This window comes from Ogataea angusta (assembly GCF_019207475.1).
Source record: "Ogataea angusta isolate 61-244 chromosome Unknown 61-244_NODE_7_length_650817_cov_90.064852, whole genome shotgun sequence".
Classification (NCBI taxonomy): domain Eukaryota; kingdom Fungi; phylum Ascomycota; class Pichiomycetes; order Pichiales; family Pichiaceae; genus Ogataea; species Ogataea angusta.
Genome location: NW_025065221.1, coordinates 474,515 through 487,980, shown reverse-complemented (window position 1 = coordinate 487,980; position 13,466 = coordinate 474,515). Strand labels below are relative to the sequence as shown.

The 13,466-nt window shown below is 50.5% G+C and overlaps 7 protein-coding genes across 7 annotated transcripts; 3 read left to right on the top strand and 4 right to left on the bottom strand.

Annotated features, from left to right (window-relative positions):
• Nucleotides 1–9: 9 nt before the first annotated feature.
• On the bottom strand, nt 10–2,955 carry KL928_003728 (uncharacterized protein; the record flags this gene model as incomplete). Its single annotated transcript, XM_043204347.1, has 1 exon — nt 10–2,955. One exon carries the CDS (start codon nt 2,953–2,955, stop codon nt 10–12), a length of 2,946 nt encoding a protein of 981 aa, XP_043059170.1.
• A 383-nt stretch (nt 2,956–3,338) lies between these two features.
• Nucleotides 3,339–3,923, top strand: KL928_003727 (uncharacterized protein; the record flags this gene model as incomplete). The annotated part of the gene is made up of 1 exon (XM_043204346.1): nt 3,339–3,923. One exon carries the CDS (start codon nt 3,339–3,341, stop codon nt 3,921–3,923), a length of 585 nt encoding a protein of 194 aa, XP_043059169.1.
• A 2-nt stretch (nt 3,924–3,925) lies between these two features.
• KL928_003726 (uncharacterized protein) lies at nt 3,926–4,759 on the bottom strand (the record flags this gene model as incomplete). The annotated part of the gene is made up of 1 exon (XM_043204345.1): nt 3,926–4,759. One exon carries the CDS (start codon nt 4,757–4,759, stop codon nt 3,926–3,928), a length of 834 nt encoding a protein of 277 aa, XP_043059168.1.
• Nucleotides 4,760–4,880: 121 nt separating this feature from the next.
• KL928_003725 (uncharacterized protein) lies at nt 4,881–6,512 on the top strand (the record flags this gene model as incomplete). The annotated part of the gene is made up of 1 exon (XM_043204344.1): nt 4,881–6,512. One exon carries the CDS (start codon nt 4,881–4,883, stop codon nt 6,510–6,512), a length of 1,632 nt encoding a protein of 543 aa, XP_043059167.1.
• Nucleotides 6,513–6,517: 5 nt separating this feature from the next.
• On the bottom strand, nt 6,518–11,392 carry KL928_003724 (uncharacterized protein; the record flags this gene model as incomplete). Its single annotated transcript, XM_043204343.1, has 1 exon — nt 6,518–11,392. The coding sequence occupies one exon, from the start codon at nt 11,390–11,392 to the stop codon at nt 6,518–6,520; it is 4,875 nt and encodes a 1,624-aa protein (XP_043059166.1).
• A 294-nt stretch (nt 11,393–11,686) lies between these two features.
• On the bottom strand, nt 11,687–12,634 carry KL928_003723 (uncharacterized protein; the record flags this gene model as incomplete). Its single annotated transcript, XM_043204342.1, has 1 exon — nt 11,687–12,634. The coding sequence occupies one exon, from the start codon at nt 12,632–12,634 to the stop codon at nt 11,687–11,689; it is 948 nt and encodes a 315-aa protein (XP_043059165.1).
• Nucleotides 12,635–13,014: 380 nt separating this feature from the next.
• On the top strand, nt 13,015–13,440 carry KL928_003722 (uncharacterized protein; the record flags this gene model as incomplete). The annotated part of the gene is made up of 1 exon (XM_043204341.1): nt 13,015–13,440. One exon carries the CDS (start codon nt 13,015–13,017, stop codon nt 13,438–13,440), a length of 426 nt encoding a protein of 141 aa, XP_043059164.1.
• Nucleotides 13,441–13,466: the final 26 nt, after the last annotated feature.

Below are 13,466 nucleotides of genomic sequence, written 5' to 3'. Positions count from 1 at the left end.
CAGCCAAATCTATAGCATCACCATCTCGTTCTTCTCGTCGCGGGAGCTCCTTTTGATATCCCACTTGCTCTTGGCAATCACAATCTTGCGCAACATAAGATGAACCAGGAACGAGAACGAGCCCACGAAACGGAACAGCGCAAACCCGAAAACGCTCCAAAGAATCACCGCCAGATACTTGTTGTTCTTGATCGAGTCTGGCTCGTAGATCTGCGTGATGGTCATCACCAGGACCACGTTGGCGATCGTCCACAGGAGCACCACCCGCGACCGCACGTCTCTGTAGTAGTCTTCCGAGCTGATCTTCGGTTTCACCGCTCCGCCGTCTCTCATCTTGACCGGCATCTTGCGTCTCTCCTTCAGTTGGTACAGGTTTTCGGTGTACATTGAGTCGATGTCTCTCTGGTCACCAACAATCTCCAGCTTGATCACCTCTTGGCCCTCCTCGTTGGTCACAATCGTGGCGGATCCCAGGCTGGAAACAGGCTGGTTCTCTCCCTTGGTTCCCCACGTGACGTCGTGAGTGTTGCAGAAAGCGTAGATCTGCAACAGACAGGTGTATGCGGGTAGCAGGAAGAAATACTGGATCGACGACGAGAGAATGTGCCACGGGTCCAGATACAGAATCGACATGAGCACGTACAGCCCGTACGTGGACGCCAGACTGACGCAAATGGAGGCAAAGCTGAGCCCTCCTGCGCTTCCAGCATTGTTTTCTTGCACCATCAGCACCATGAAGTAGAATCCAGAGATGATGGCATAAGTGCCGCACACAGTGAGCAGGATGACTGCCGTCAAAAACAGTTTTGGAGCTCCCTGCGGTCTGTTGCCCATTGAGATCACCAACATGCCTAGTAATGTGCACAAGCACAGGTAATTCATGATTTCAAAAAGCACTTTTCCACCAGTACCAGCGAGATTGATGAGGGAGCCAGCAAGATAGTAGAATGTCAGGTAAAAGTTGGAGATGGAGAAGAATGTGAAGAGCAACGTGAAGAACTGGTAGATGAATTCAATGTGCAAAAATAACTTTCTCACCGTCGAGTGGTCGGTCTTCCAGATCTGAAAGAACTTAGCCTGCGAATAAACGGCAGCAAAGAACGCACCGTTCAGCCATCTTCTTCTCTGCGAGATAAATTCAGGTAACGCCTCCGGAACATCAGTTTCTCCCTGGGCGCTTTTCACGTACTTGAGGACCCATTTGGCGTCTTTCTTGGCAACGAGTTCCCAAGCAAGAATTCTGTCCTCAGCAAGATACATGTTGGCAGAGAATATTCCGGCGTCGGCCGCGCCGTCGGTGTTCTCTCCTTTGAAGTAGGCATTTAGCGGACCAGTGCCGTCTTCGTGGTTTTTCAGAGCGGCGTATCTGTAGGCCGACAGCGCACCTGGCAAGACGGAGATGTATCCAAACACAGACTCGCATGGCTTGTCGAGAATGTTGGACATTTTGTACTCAAAGTTTTGCGAAGCAACCAGTGGATTGGCTAGTTTTCTCCACAGTTTACCTTTCATGGCAACAATCTCTCCAGCTGCACCAGCAACATTAGAATCGTAGTCAAATGCTTTCCACAGGTTGTAGACAGCGCTGTCGCAAGGACGGGTACCAACATCAAGAAGAACACACACTTTGGGCTCCAAAACAGGACAGGCAGCATTGAACAGCCATCTGTGGGAGTTGATCTTTTTGGCATTTTTCTCTTTCAAACAGAAAACCAGCTGCACAGGACAAATACCTTTCTCGACGCCGCTGAACTTCAAATCCTCATCAATGGACAATTGAGCAGTGTACTCGAACAAATGGGCCTGGACCTCTTTCTGATTGACAAGAGACTTGGCAATTCCCTCCTGGTATATACCAATTGCAGACAGAACTTGCAAAACACCAGGAGAAATCTTGTTACGTCCGTCGGCAACAATCATGACAACCACTTTCTTCCAAGAGTCCTGGCCCCATGTTCTGCTGTTTTGTCTTCTGGAAAGATAAGCAATGTTTCTAAACACCGCGTGCAGAGTCCTTGTCAGAGCAACCTCGTCCTCGTTATACATTGTAATGCAAACAACGATCTCTGTCTCTCTTCCCATGTCGCAAGTTCTCAAGCTGAAACCTTCCTCTGCGAAGTCATCCGGACCTGTAGTAACGGCCGAGTACTTCATGTAATCAAACTCGTCTTCTCCCTTGATTGGCAAGAAGTTGTACAGCGTGGACGGAATCGGGTTGTCGAGCACTAAGTTACCATTTTTCGACTTGAAGGTCTTCTGGGTGGTTCTGTAGTTGTTTCTTCTTGGCTGGAAATCCTTTGGAAGCTCATCAAAAAGCTTTCCATCAAGACTGGTGGTAAAATTGTATTCCTCATCGATAGTTTGGGACCCGAGAGTATCACGATCAAAAAGAGATGGATTGGTATCTTGCTTGGCCAGGTCAGCCATGGCCATGTCCAAAGTGGATTGGGACGAATGAGATGACTCTCTGGATGGGTCCAGCTTGGGAATTGACGATCTAAACGGGCTGGCATTAGCGGCTGTGTAGGCAGAAGCAGAGAAAATCGGCCGTGGTGTCTCTAGAGTTCGGTCGCTGCGTAGAGATTTGGTGAACTCATCACTCTTAGCACTAAATATGTCGTCGTCGTCATCAGAATTGGTCCTCACAAAAGCTGGCTTGGATCGAGTTGGAGACTCGCTGGTGGTGTAGGCAGCTCTCGGAGTGGCTCCTTTATTTTCCGCTGCCATGATAAACTTGTTTGCTGTGCTATTGCTAAACAGCTCAGAGTCACTAGTCTTGAACGAAATCGCGGGCGAGTACCTCAAAGCGGCCTTTGATGGAGATTCTTTATGGTTAGCCAATTGGAGTTGCAACTTACGCTTTCTAGGAGATGATATCGGGGTATAAATGGTCTCCGGCTTCCTTGGAGACTCCGGGAAGTCTTCAAAGGGATTTTCCTTGAAGTTGTTCGGCATCTTAGCACAGACCAAAAGAAGTTGCGATAAAGATGGGAATCTGAATTTGTCTCTTTGAAAAGTCAACTGTTATTGTGTTTTCAATTTTCCGCAATAGGAAGCCACAAATATTTTTTCCCGGCCCCGTCTAGACCTGATTATGTCAGCGTAGAGGGCACAGCTTATCGTCCGCATACGGTAAATGGAACGCGTTTGGCATGCAGAATCCGAAACATTTTGAGCACCTGCTGATTATTTAAGCCCAGTCCCAATTAGACCCCCGTGCAACTTGTATCACCCCCATCCCTTTGAAGCCCTAAAAGGGTAAAGCTGGTGATGCCCAGAAAAAGTCCGTTGTGGAGTTGCACGGTATATATTTGTCGCAGGCCCTGCTTCCAGGGTAAATGCTGTTGCTTGTGTGTCTGAGCTTCTTCCTGCGTATTTGTCTATCCGCCACTATCACCACCACGGTTGCCTCCGCGGACGCGCAGAATTTGGTTTTTAGTGCAAATGCGGGTGTGCTCCAGGTGTTTTTGAACGATTTTGCTTCTCGGTTCGACGACTATACTTCATATATGAACTCTGCCGGAATACCCTTCCCGGGGTCTCTGGTGCAGTTTTATATGAACGTTGAGCAGGCAAGCACCAACCAGGCCGCGGTCACCTCAATGTTGGTGAGCGACTTCCCGATGTCTGAATTCAAAACGTACATTTCTGTCTTCCCGTGGTACAGCTCGCTTCTCTCTGCTGGCGGTGAGTCGACAATCTACGTGACGGAGGACGTGGTCTCCAAAACGGTCGCCGTGTACGAGGAGTCCAATAGGTTTGATCTCAAGGTGGTCTCGGCCACCTCTGCCGTCTCGTCTCTCGCGTCCAGCATGTCTAGCTCCTCTTCTTCTAGTTCCGCTCTGTCAGCAAACTCCACAGGCGGTGCCGCCAAGTTGATTGTGCCCGGTTTCGGTCTTATTCTGTTGGGAATATTAATATAGTATTATTTTTTCAGGATTCTATCGAGCTTGTAGAGCATGTATTTAAAATCCTCGTCTTTTAATTTTCCCAAAATGTAGCTGTAAAGCTCTTTTTCACTCAGTGCGCAAAAATCCACAGACGACACTTTTGTCGACGTGCTAAGATCACTTATATCCATACTCGTGCTGTTGAAGTTTAGAGACGGGTCTTTTGTGAGGTCGTCGTCCTGGAACGAGGTGTAGTGGACAGAATTGAGGAAATCCAGGTGTGGGGTGGGCTCGATCGCAGGGATCTCTGGCATCTGGCTGGCAGATTCTGCCGCGCTCTGCTGCTCTGCAGGCTGTGACCAGCTATTAACCATCCCACCCCTGACAAGATCCTCGCTTTTCCTGTCTTTTTTCTCCACCTGCGAGCTCTGGGAGAAGCCCATCTGGCTGCCGAAGTCGATCTGCGATTGCATCTGGCCACCAAAAAGACGTGCTTTGTCTTGCTGCTGGGTGGGAATGCCGTGAGACTCGAGCACCTGCAAGCACTTGTTGAACTCGTCATGTGACGCAAACCCCAACTGGAGTTTTTTGCAGTATCTTGCATTTGGATAGTACTTCAGCGCAATTGAGGGATATTTGGCATAAGCCTTGACCATCTGGTGCTCGTCGAATGCCAGCCGTTCGAGAACCTCCGCCTTCCACATGATCTTGATCAGCAGGTCATCGCCCGGCTCCTGTGTCTTCTTGCTGCCGCTCTTATGTCCCACATTGAGCGACAGGTCCGAGCGGTACGGAAAGTGAATCCAGTGGTTCTGGTCGCTGATATACGAAAACTTGCGGAAGGAAATCGAAGTGTACAGGGAGTCCATGCTGCGTAAAAAAGGATAAATATTTGTTTTTCCTGTATCCCTCATATGTGTTCCCAATTCGGTACACCTGGCACCGATCTTATCTAGCAAAAACATTTCTGATGCCAAAGTCTCTGCTAAAATGGACAACGAAAATGACCAATTGCTGGGGTCTCTCGACATCAACAAGACGGGAAATGCAGAGCTCATAGATGAGGAAAATCCCCTGACACACCAGCTGGCTCCCGAGCTTATTCTCCAGCAGCACTTGCTAGACGAGATGAATTATCTTCAGGAGATGGAGGACACGCCTCATGGCCGCCATCTCGGCGTTTTCTCCATGACCATGATGATCCTGCAGCGCATAATTGGGTCTGGCATCTTTGCCGTGCCGGCGCTGATCTACCGCGACGTTGGAGGCTCGCCTGCGCTGTTCTTTCTCGTGTGGCTCATAGCTGGCTATGTGAGCTTTGCAGGGCTGTACTGTTTCCTGGAGCTCGGACGGGTGATTCCGCGCAGTGGCGGGATGAAGGTGTTTCTGGAATACATCTACTACAAGCCACGGATGTTTATGAGCGTGCTCTACAACACGTATTCTGTCGCGTTCGGCTTCACTATTACTAATGCAATTATTTTTGGCGAGTATACGCTATACGCGCTGGGCTGGGACGATGTGGACGGGATGGCGCCGAAATACGTTGGCTGCGCGTACGTCGTGCTTGTCTCTGCGGTGATTGGGGTTTCGACCAATCTGGGGGTCCGGATGTCCAATTTCACGGGAGCTTTGAAACTGGGGCTTTTGGCAATCATGTCGCTGACGGGGTTTTACGTGCTTCTGCTGCCTTCCAGCCTCACAGGAGTCACGAACAACCTCCATTGGGACGGGTTCTTTGCACTGAAACGCCCGTTGTCGTCCAGCTCGTTCATCAGCGCCTTGCTCAAAGCCATATTCTCGTTTGGGGGCTGGCACACCGCTCACATCGTCACCAACGAAATCAAGGACCCCGTGCGAACTCTGTCCATAGCTGGACCTCTTGCGCTCCTCATAGTGAATCTGTCGTACCTCCTGGTCAACCTCAGCTACCTGGTTGTGATTCCGGACGCGGAACTGAACGGCTCCGGTGAACTGGTGGGCAGTCTGCTGTACGAAAAATTATTTGGCTACACCATTGGCCGCCAGTGTCTCACCATGACGGTGGCCATTTCGTCCGCCGGAAACATACTCACGGTGATGTTCCACATCTCCAGAATGAACCAGGAGATCTTCCGCGAAGGGTTCCTGCCCTTTAGCAGGTTTTTCGCATCGAACTGGCCGTTCGGCGCCCCTCTTCGGGCCCTGCTGTTTCCCTTGGCCATCTCGTGCTTCTTTCTCCTCATACCAACCCCAGACAACGTCTATGACTACATCATCAACCTCGAAAGCTATCCGTTGCAGCTCTTTGTCGGACTTACCGTGGCTGGAATATTTGTGCTTAAATATAGAGTTCCTGGCTACCGCACGAGCAACAGGCTGCTTGTCGTGCACGCGGCCGCCATAATTGCACTCTCGCTGTTTCTGTTTGTGGCTCCATTGAACCCGTTCAGACCAGCAGACTTCAGAGGGTTTCCGAACTACGCATACACCTCGCTCAGCATCCTGCTACTGTGTGTACTATATTGGGCCTACACGTTTGTGTGGGCCCCGAAATGGGGCCGGTACACGCTCCAGCCGGTCCAGGGCACGCTGAGCGACGGCCTGGTGGTGAAACAGTGGGAAAAGAAGCAGCAAGAATGAAATAATTATTTCTTATATGCCTGTTTGGCAAGGTTGACCAGATCGTCAAACTCGCCCGTATCCTGACACATTTTCCGGAAGTCGGACTTTTTGTTGGTGATGAGCTTGTAGGGATGGTCGTACTCCTTGACCTTGCCGTGGTCCAGCAGGAGAATTTTGTCGTAGTCGATGATGGTCTTGAGTCTGTGCGCGATCGTGAGAACGGTGCTGGTCGAAAACTCCTCTCTGATGGTGGCCTGGATTTTGGCGTCCGACTCGTAGTCGATCGACGCCGTGGCCTCGTCCAGCATCAGGATCTTTGGCATTTTCAGGATCGAGCGTGCGAGACAGAGCAGCTGCCGCTCTCCCTGCGACAGGTTGCCGCCTCCCTCGGAGACGGTCGAGTCCAGGTCCAAGAATTTGTTCACGTTGTCTCCGCGGGCCTGAGCGGTCTCGTCTGCGACAGCGGCACCGTTGCGGTCCACGATCCTCTGGTAGTCCTCGATGGAAATCAAGTTGACGCGGCGGAGAGCTTCGAACATCTGCAGATCGCCGTACTCGCCGAAAATGTCCAGGTTCGACCGGATCGTGCCCGAAAACAGCGTAGGGTCCTGCGGAATGATGGTGAGGCCCTTCCGCAGCGACTTGAGCCCGATCTTCGAGATGTCGAGGCCGTCAATCTTAATGCTGCCGCTTTCGAGGTCCACAAACCGGAAGAAACTCGTGATGATGGTGGATTTTCCAGCTCCTGTGCGGCCGACCACTCCGATCTTCTCGCCCGCGTTCACGTGGAACGACACGTTGTCGATCACGCGCGGCAGCTCCGGGCTGTATCTGATGCATATGTCCTGGACGTCAATAACGCCGTTCGACGGCCACGAGTTGACAGGGTCCTGCGGCAGGTATTTCGGTGGCTCCTGAGGAGTCTGTTCAATGTACTCTTGCACTCTCTCGACAGAGTTCATGCTCATCTCCACGTAGGCGTACATTCGAACCACCCAGACGGCCGTGTACCTGAAAGAAACGGAGAACGAGAGCGAAATACCAGCCAGTCCGGCGTCGATCTTGTCTGAGTACGCCACGGCAAAGGCTGCCGCAAAGAAGATGATGAACGCGCCAATCATGTCGGACCTGTACGCCAGCCACCTGTTGTTGACCCAGACGTACCAGAACGGACGGTTGTTGACGTCGATCTTCTCAAAGTTCTGTTTGAGGAACCTTCTCTCGTCTCCGTAGGCTCTGATCGTGGTCATTCCAACAAGCGTCTCGGAGAAGTGTTGGTGAATAGGCGATTTGGTGATGGACTCGAACCGTTTCAGGTCTCTCGAAAGCTCCAGATACAGAACGCCCACGCCGTAATAAACCAACAATATCAGCACTCCAGCAACGAAGAACGCCGGCGTCACAGCACAAACAACAACGAGCGTCGACAGACACGAAATCAGGTACGTGACAAACTCTTCAGCGTACAGCGCGAGCTCCTGGTCGATCGCCTCAATGTCCTTGGAAAACCTGTTCATTATGCGGCCGATCGGAGTCTGGTCGAAGAAACGCAGTCTCGCGTGCAGTAGCTTGTCCAGTAAATCCTTGAAAATCTTCCTCGACACGTTGAGACCGCCCAGGAACGTCAGAATCACACGGCTCGAGCCGAGCGTCGCGAACGCCAGACCAATCAGGGTGTAGATGGTGATATAGTACATGGTGCTGCGTTCCTCCACTGCGAACCCAAACGGTTGCAAAGCATACTCCACGAGCGGCCTGTGCCAGTTGATGCTATGGAATGTAGGGAAGAGAAGCAGAGTCGTGTCACTGAGGTTGGAGAATGCAGAAATGTCGCGCTTGTCTTCGATGGCCGACCAACGTCTCAGCCAGTACGATTGGTACACATTGACGGACTGCGAGCCAATGAACAGGAAAGCTATCATAATCCACAGGGCAGGGTTGCCGAAATACCTGAAGTAAGCGTAGTAGATCTCAGGTTTGACAGAGCCGTCCGACTTGGTCTCGTCCTCGATGAGTTTCGATTTCTTGCTCTGTTGTGGTTTCTGAATCTTTTTGGCAATATTTTTGGCAAGACCTTCGGCAATGGCTTCGCTGGAGATCTGGGAATTGTCATCCAGCGCCGCCAAATTCGCAGTCGACGCCGATCGCGACTGCATGACGCTCTTCACCACTTCCTCGTTCAGCAGACCCTCCTGCATCAGCTCGTCCACGCTTCCCTGGGCCTTGATCCGGCCGTTATCCATCATTACCACGAAGTCGGCCTCCTTGATCGTCAAAGAAACGTTGTGCGACACGAGAATGCACGTTCTGCCCTTCATCAGCTCTCCGTTGATACAGTACTCGTAAATGTGCACCGCCGTGTGCGAGTCAACAGCCGACAAACAGTCGTCCAGCAGAAGGTACGAGGCAGACGAGTACAGTGCTCTGGCCAGCGACACACGCTGTTTCTGTCCGCCCGACAATGTAATACCCTTTTCGCCGATCTCGGTTTCGTCGCCGGCCTCCAAGATGCTGAGGTCTCTTGTAAGTCCACAGGCATGGATCACGGCGTCGTATCTCTCTTGGTTGAACGGCGACGCAAAAATAATGTTCTCCTTCACTGTGGCATTCAGCAGCCACGCGGTCTGCGAGCAGTAGGCCACAGACTCCATCAGGCCGGTCACAGGGTTCGGAGTCAGGTCGTCTCGTGGAATGGCACCAGGTAGAAATACGTTTCCCTTGTCGAGGTCCATCTCTCCAAGAAGAGCGAGCAGCAGCGAGCTTTTGCCAGAGCCTGTCGGGCCGATCACCACGTTCAGCTTGCCGACCTTGAAGTCGATGTTGAGATCTTTGAGCGCAAACTCGGCCTTGCTGTTCTTGCTCCAGTAGAAGGTGGCATTTTCAAAACCAATTAGAGGCGAGTTTGGACCTCTGGGAGCCGACAGTTGCTGGTATTTTGTAGTTTCTGGCTCGTTCAAAAAGTCCTCCACCCTGTCCAAAGAGACTTTGCACTGCATCACCATGGACAACATGTCAGCCAGTGCGTCCAGAGGACCTCTCAATAACGTGAACAACGAAAGCGCGGTAAACGCGATCGGCGACGTCAGAGGGTTGCCCTGGATCACGGTGTAGGCATAGAAGGTGATCAGCGTGACGACGGTAGGCACCACGAGCCAGAGGAAAATCAGGAGCGCCCAAACGACACATCTGCCGACCAAATAGCCGAGCTCCTCCTCTCTGATTTTCATGATGGTGTCGGCAAACTTGTCCTCCCAGGCAAAATACTTGATGATTCGGATATTCTGGAATGCCTCGTTTGTCTTCTGGATCCGCTTGTCGGTCACCAGAAGCATCTGTTTCTGGTATTTGCTGAGCTTTTCCACCAGCATGTAATTAATAGGCAAAATGGCTATGAGGGTTGCAGTTCCTATGAGGGAGGACCAGCCAAGAAGCTTGTACAGCATGTAGATCGCAACAGCAGCCATCACGAACGAATTGGGAAAATAGTGAAGGTAGCCACCGATCTCTGACACTTTGAAAGCGTCCACGGCCATCAAGTTAATAATACCACCCAGCTCCTTGTTCGAGGACTCTTCCTCTTTCTTGGGCTTCGCCGACTTATCGTCCTCCTCCTCGGTGGGTTTCTCTTTTTCTGTCGTGCCGAGACGTCTTCTCAGAGCCTTGGAATAAATCTCGCCAATCAAAATCGACCGCATACGCGTACAGATTCTTCTGCCCAAGAATAAACTCCGTCCAGAAAACGAGCACGCAATCAGTCCAGACCCAAACATAATAAGCACATAAAACCACGCCATGCTCCTGGACTTGGTGTGTGGGGATTCAATGTACTCTAGGATTTTCTTGAGACATAAAGACGGCACAAAAATTAATATGGCCTCGACACAGGTACACAACGTTTGCAACGCTAGTTCTTTTTTGAATTGCAGGAAAAGACGGAGGGTGAATCTAATCGAGCTCCTCAGCTTGTGGAATCTGATCAGCACATCATGAGAGTAATCGTCGTAACGCAGCCCCCAGACTTCTTCCATAGTGATTGGTTTCCAGTACGACGAGAAAACCATTTTGTCGAGATAGCCGTACGTCATAATATCGATCAAAGACGAGGTAGTCTCTGGCGAAGGTGTCACACCTTCCTCCTCGTACACAATTGCCGGTTTGTCAGACAGTTTCTCAACACCAATCGTGAGGCATAACAGCGTATTAATGACAAATTGGGAAACGTAGAACCAGTAGCCGTACGAACCAGACACATGGTGTAAAAGTGCTGAGCGGAACAACATGGCCGAATTGAACCACTGTAGATTGTAGAGGATCGCGCAATGGTACCAGAGATCCACTCTGTTTGCGGAGAATCCCTTGGAAACATTCAGAAGTCTAGCAGAGGTTATCACCGTCAGATAAAGCCACAACAAAAAATCAATGTATTTCACAAGCGGGAAACGAGACTTTGAGAAGTCCTCCAGCCGGGACAATGCGAGAAATGCAAGAATAGTTTGGGATAGTAAAAGGATCCCCTCAATGGCAACCTTCAGTTTCTCAGCGGTGTCGCGGTAAACGATACGGAGGACACCAATGGGTTTACCATTCTCCTTGACGGGTTTGAGTAATGCTATGTCGAAATGTCTCTGGAAAATGTCGGTGTTGTCGGAGTCGATCGAGGAGGTATACAGGGCATGGCCATTCTGCAGTAGTGGTTGCTGTTCGGCGTCTAGTTTCGAGTACGGATCTGTTTTTTCTGAAGCGAGGGAATTACGCAGCAAATTAAAAGCCACCGCCAGAGCAGACAGAACCAACGGAACTGATACCCAGCTCTCCACCAGTTGCCTTCCACACGTGGTGAAGTCGTCTACTGCCCAGTATGAGTCGCACAAGGTGCTATTTGACGACGCAAGACTCATTGAAAACAGTAAATCCAGCAGATATTCTAATAATTAGGGCACAATTTTTTTATATTATGTGCACACTCTTTCAATCTGACAGATAAGGCTAAAAAAAAAAAAGAGTGCCAGAAAGTCGTTCTTACAGGACACCAGGATTTGTCACCACCCAATAGCCGAAGCCGCTACCATCTGTTAGTTGCCTATGAAATGCACGTGATTAAAGAGACATATATAAATATACAAAGCAAAAATGACACAAGTCTACAGAAACGCGTGTCCGATGAATGAGATGTCTAAACGTGCTGAATGCTTTCACTCATTTTCCTTGCCCTCTGAAGATGCCTCAGCAGCAGCCTCCACAGCAGAGTCAATTGCAACCGTGACGTTGAGCTTTCTGTTCTTGTACTCCTTGTTTTCGAACTCCTTGAGCGCCTTTTGCTGGTCCTCCTCAGACTTGAATCTCACAAAAGCAATACCTTTGTTGTCGATTTGGACGTTTCTGGCCTTCAGCTTCAAGTACAGGTTCTTTGGAAGCTCTCTTCTCGGAACACGGATCCAGACTGGCTCGTACTCTGCAAACAGTTCCTTCAAATCTTTGCTGGTAACAGACTTGTCGAGGTTGCCCAGGAACAGTGTGGTCTTGGAAGGAACGCCCTCTGACAACTTCTTCTGCTTCTCCTCCTTGGACAAGACTGGCTTTCTGGCCTTTTTCACAGGCGCGGACGACTCGGCAGAAGTGGCCTCGCTCTGATCAGCAGGAGAGGCCTCTTTGGAATCGGTCTTGGCGTCGGACTCAGAGCCAGATGCCTTGGCTTCCGCCTTGGCCTTGGCCTTGCTCTTCTTCTTCGTCTTGCCGCTAGCGCTCGAAGCCGCAGACCTTTGCGCAGTCTTCTTTGGCTTTCTCTCCCTCTTTGGTGCAAGGCTTGGAGGAAGAGCAGCTCTGGCGTACACCTCTCTTTCTCCTACCGTCTTGCCGCCAATCAGTTCGATTGCCTTGGCAGCGTCTTCAGAGCTCTTGTAGACAATAAAACCGTGGCCCTTTTGAAGTTGGACGGTGGTCTGGTCTGTTTTCTTAGTGACAGTTCTGGTTGGAAGCTCCACTGACACAACTTCCAGTTCAGGAGTCAATGCTTTCAATTGATCTTCAGTGGTATCGTATGGCAAGTTACCCACAAAAACCTTGTTTGGATCAGTCTCTTCGACTGGCGATGGGGATTGCTCGGTAACTGGCTGGGCTGATTCGACTTCGGAGGCAGACATATTCAACGTTTGAGGTTCACCAGGATTCTTATTGCCGCAGTAGGGTTCCGGATAGGACTAAGTTGGTGTTACAATTGGTGATTTTTTCGGTCTTAATAACAGAGGGTTTTCAAAATTTTTCGTCCGGTGAGGGCAACACGACGGCAGACGGAGGATGGCGAGAGACATTTTTCCAGAAACGTGAACAGCAAGGGATAGGTTACCCGGCCACGGCCATGGAGTTTTTATTTTTTTTCTCGTGGGATTACGGGCCCGACGCGACGGTCGACCCCAATCTAGTATCCACCAATGAAAACCACAAAAATTGAAATTTTTCGGTGTAGAGTGTTATTCTCTAAGGTCAAAAAGTTTTGTAGAATATCCACTCGTGTTGATTTGCAATGTCCTTGCTTAGAAATTTCATAGACGTCCTGTCGCCAATCACCGCTTACGCAGAGGAGCCTGCCGAAGAGCCTGTCGAAGAAGTGGAAGAGGAGGCCTCCGAGGAGCCAACGGGAGAAGAGGAAGCAGGCGGTGACGACGCCGAGGAAGAAGAAGAGGACGATGAGGACGACGAGGACGAGGACGATGAGGAAGAAGAGGCCGGCGACCCAATGGATGCCCTTAGAAAACAATGTTCCGAAACCAAGGAATGCGCACATCATGTTCATCACTACCAGGAGTGTGTCGAGAGAGTGACCAAAGAGATGGAGGAGCCAGGATACGACGAAAAGGAATACAAGGAAGACTGCGTGGAGGAATTCTTCCACCTCCAGCACTGTATCAACGACTGCGTTGCTCCAAAGTTGTTCTACAAGTTGAAATAAGGGATAGAAGTGTATATGTCATCAAA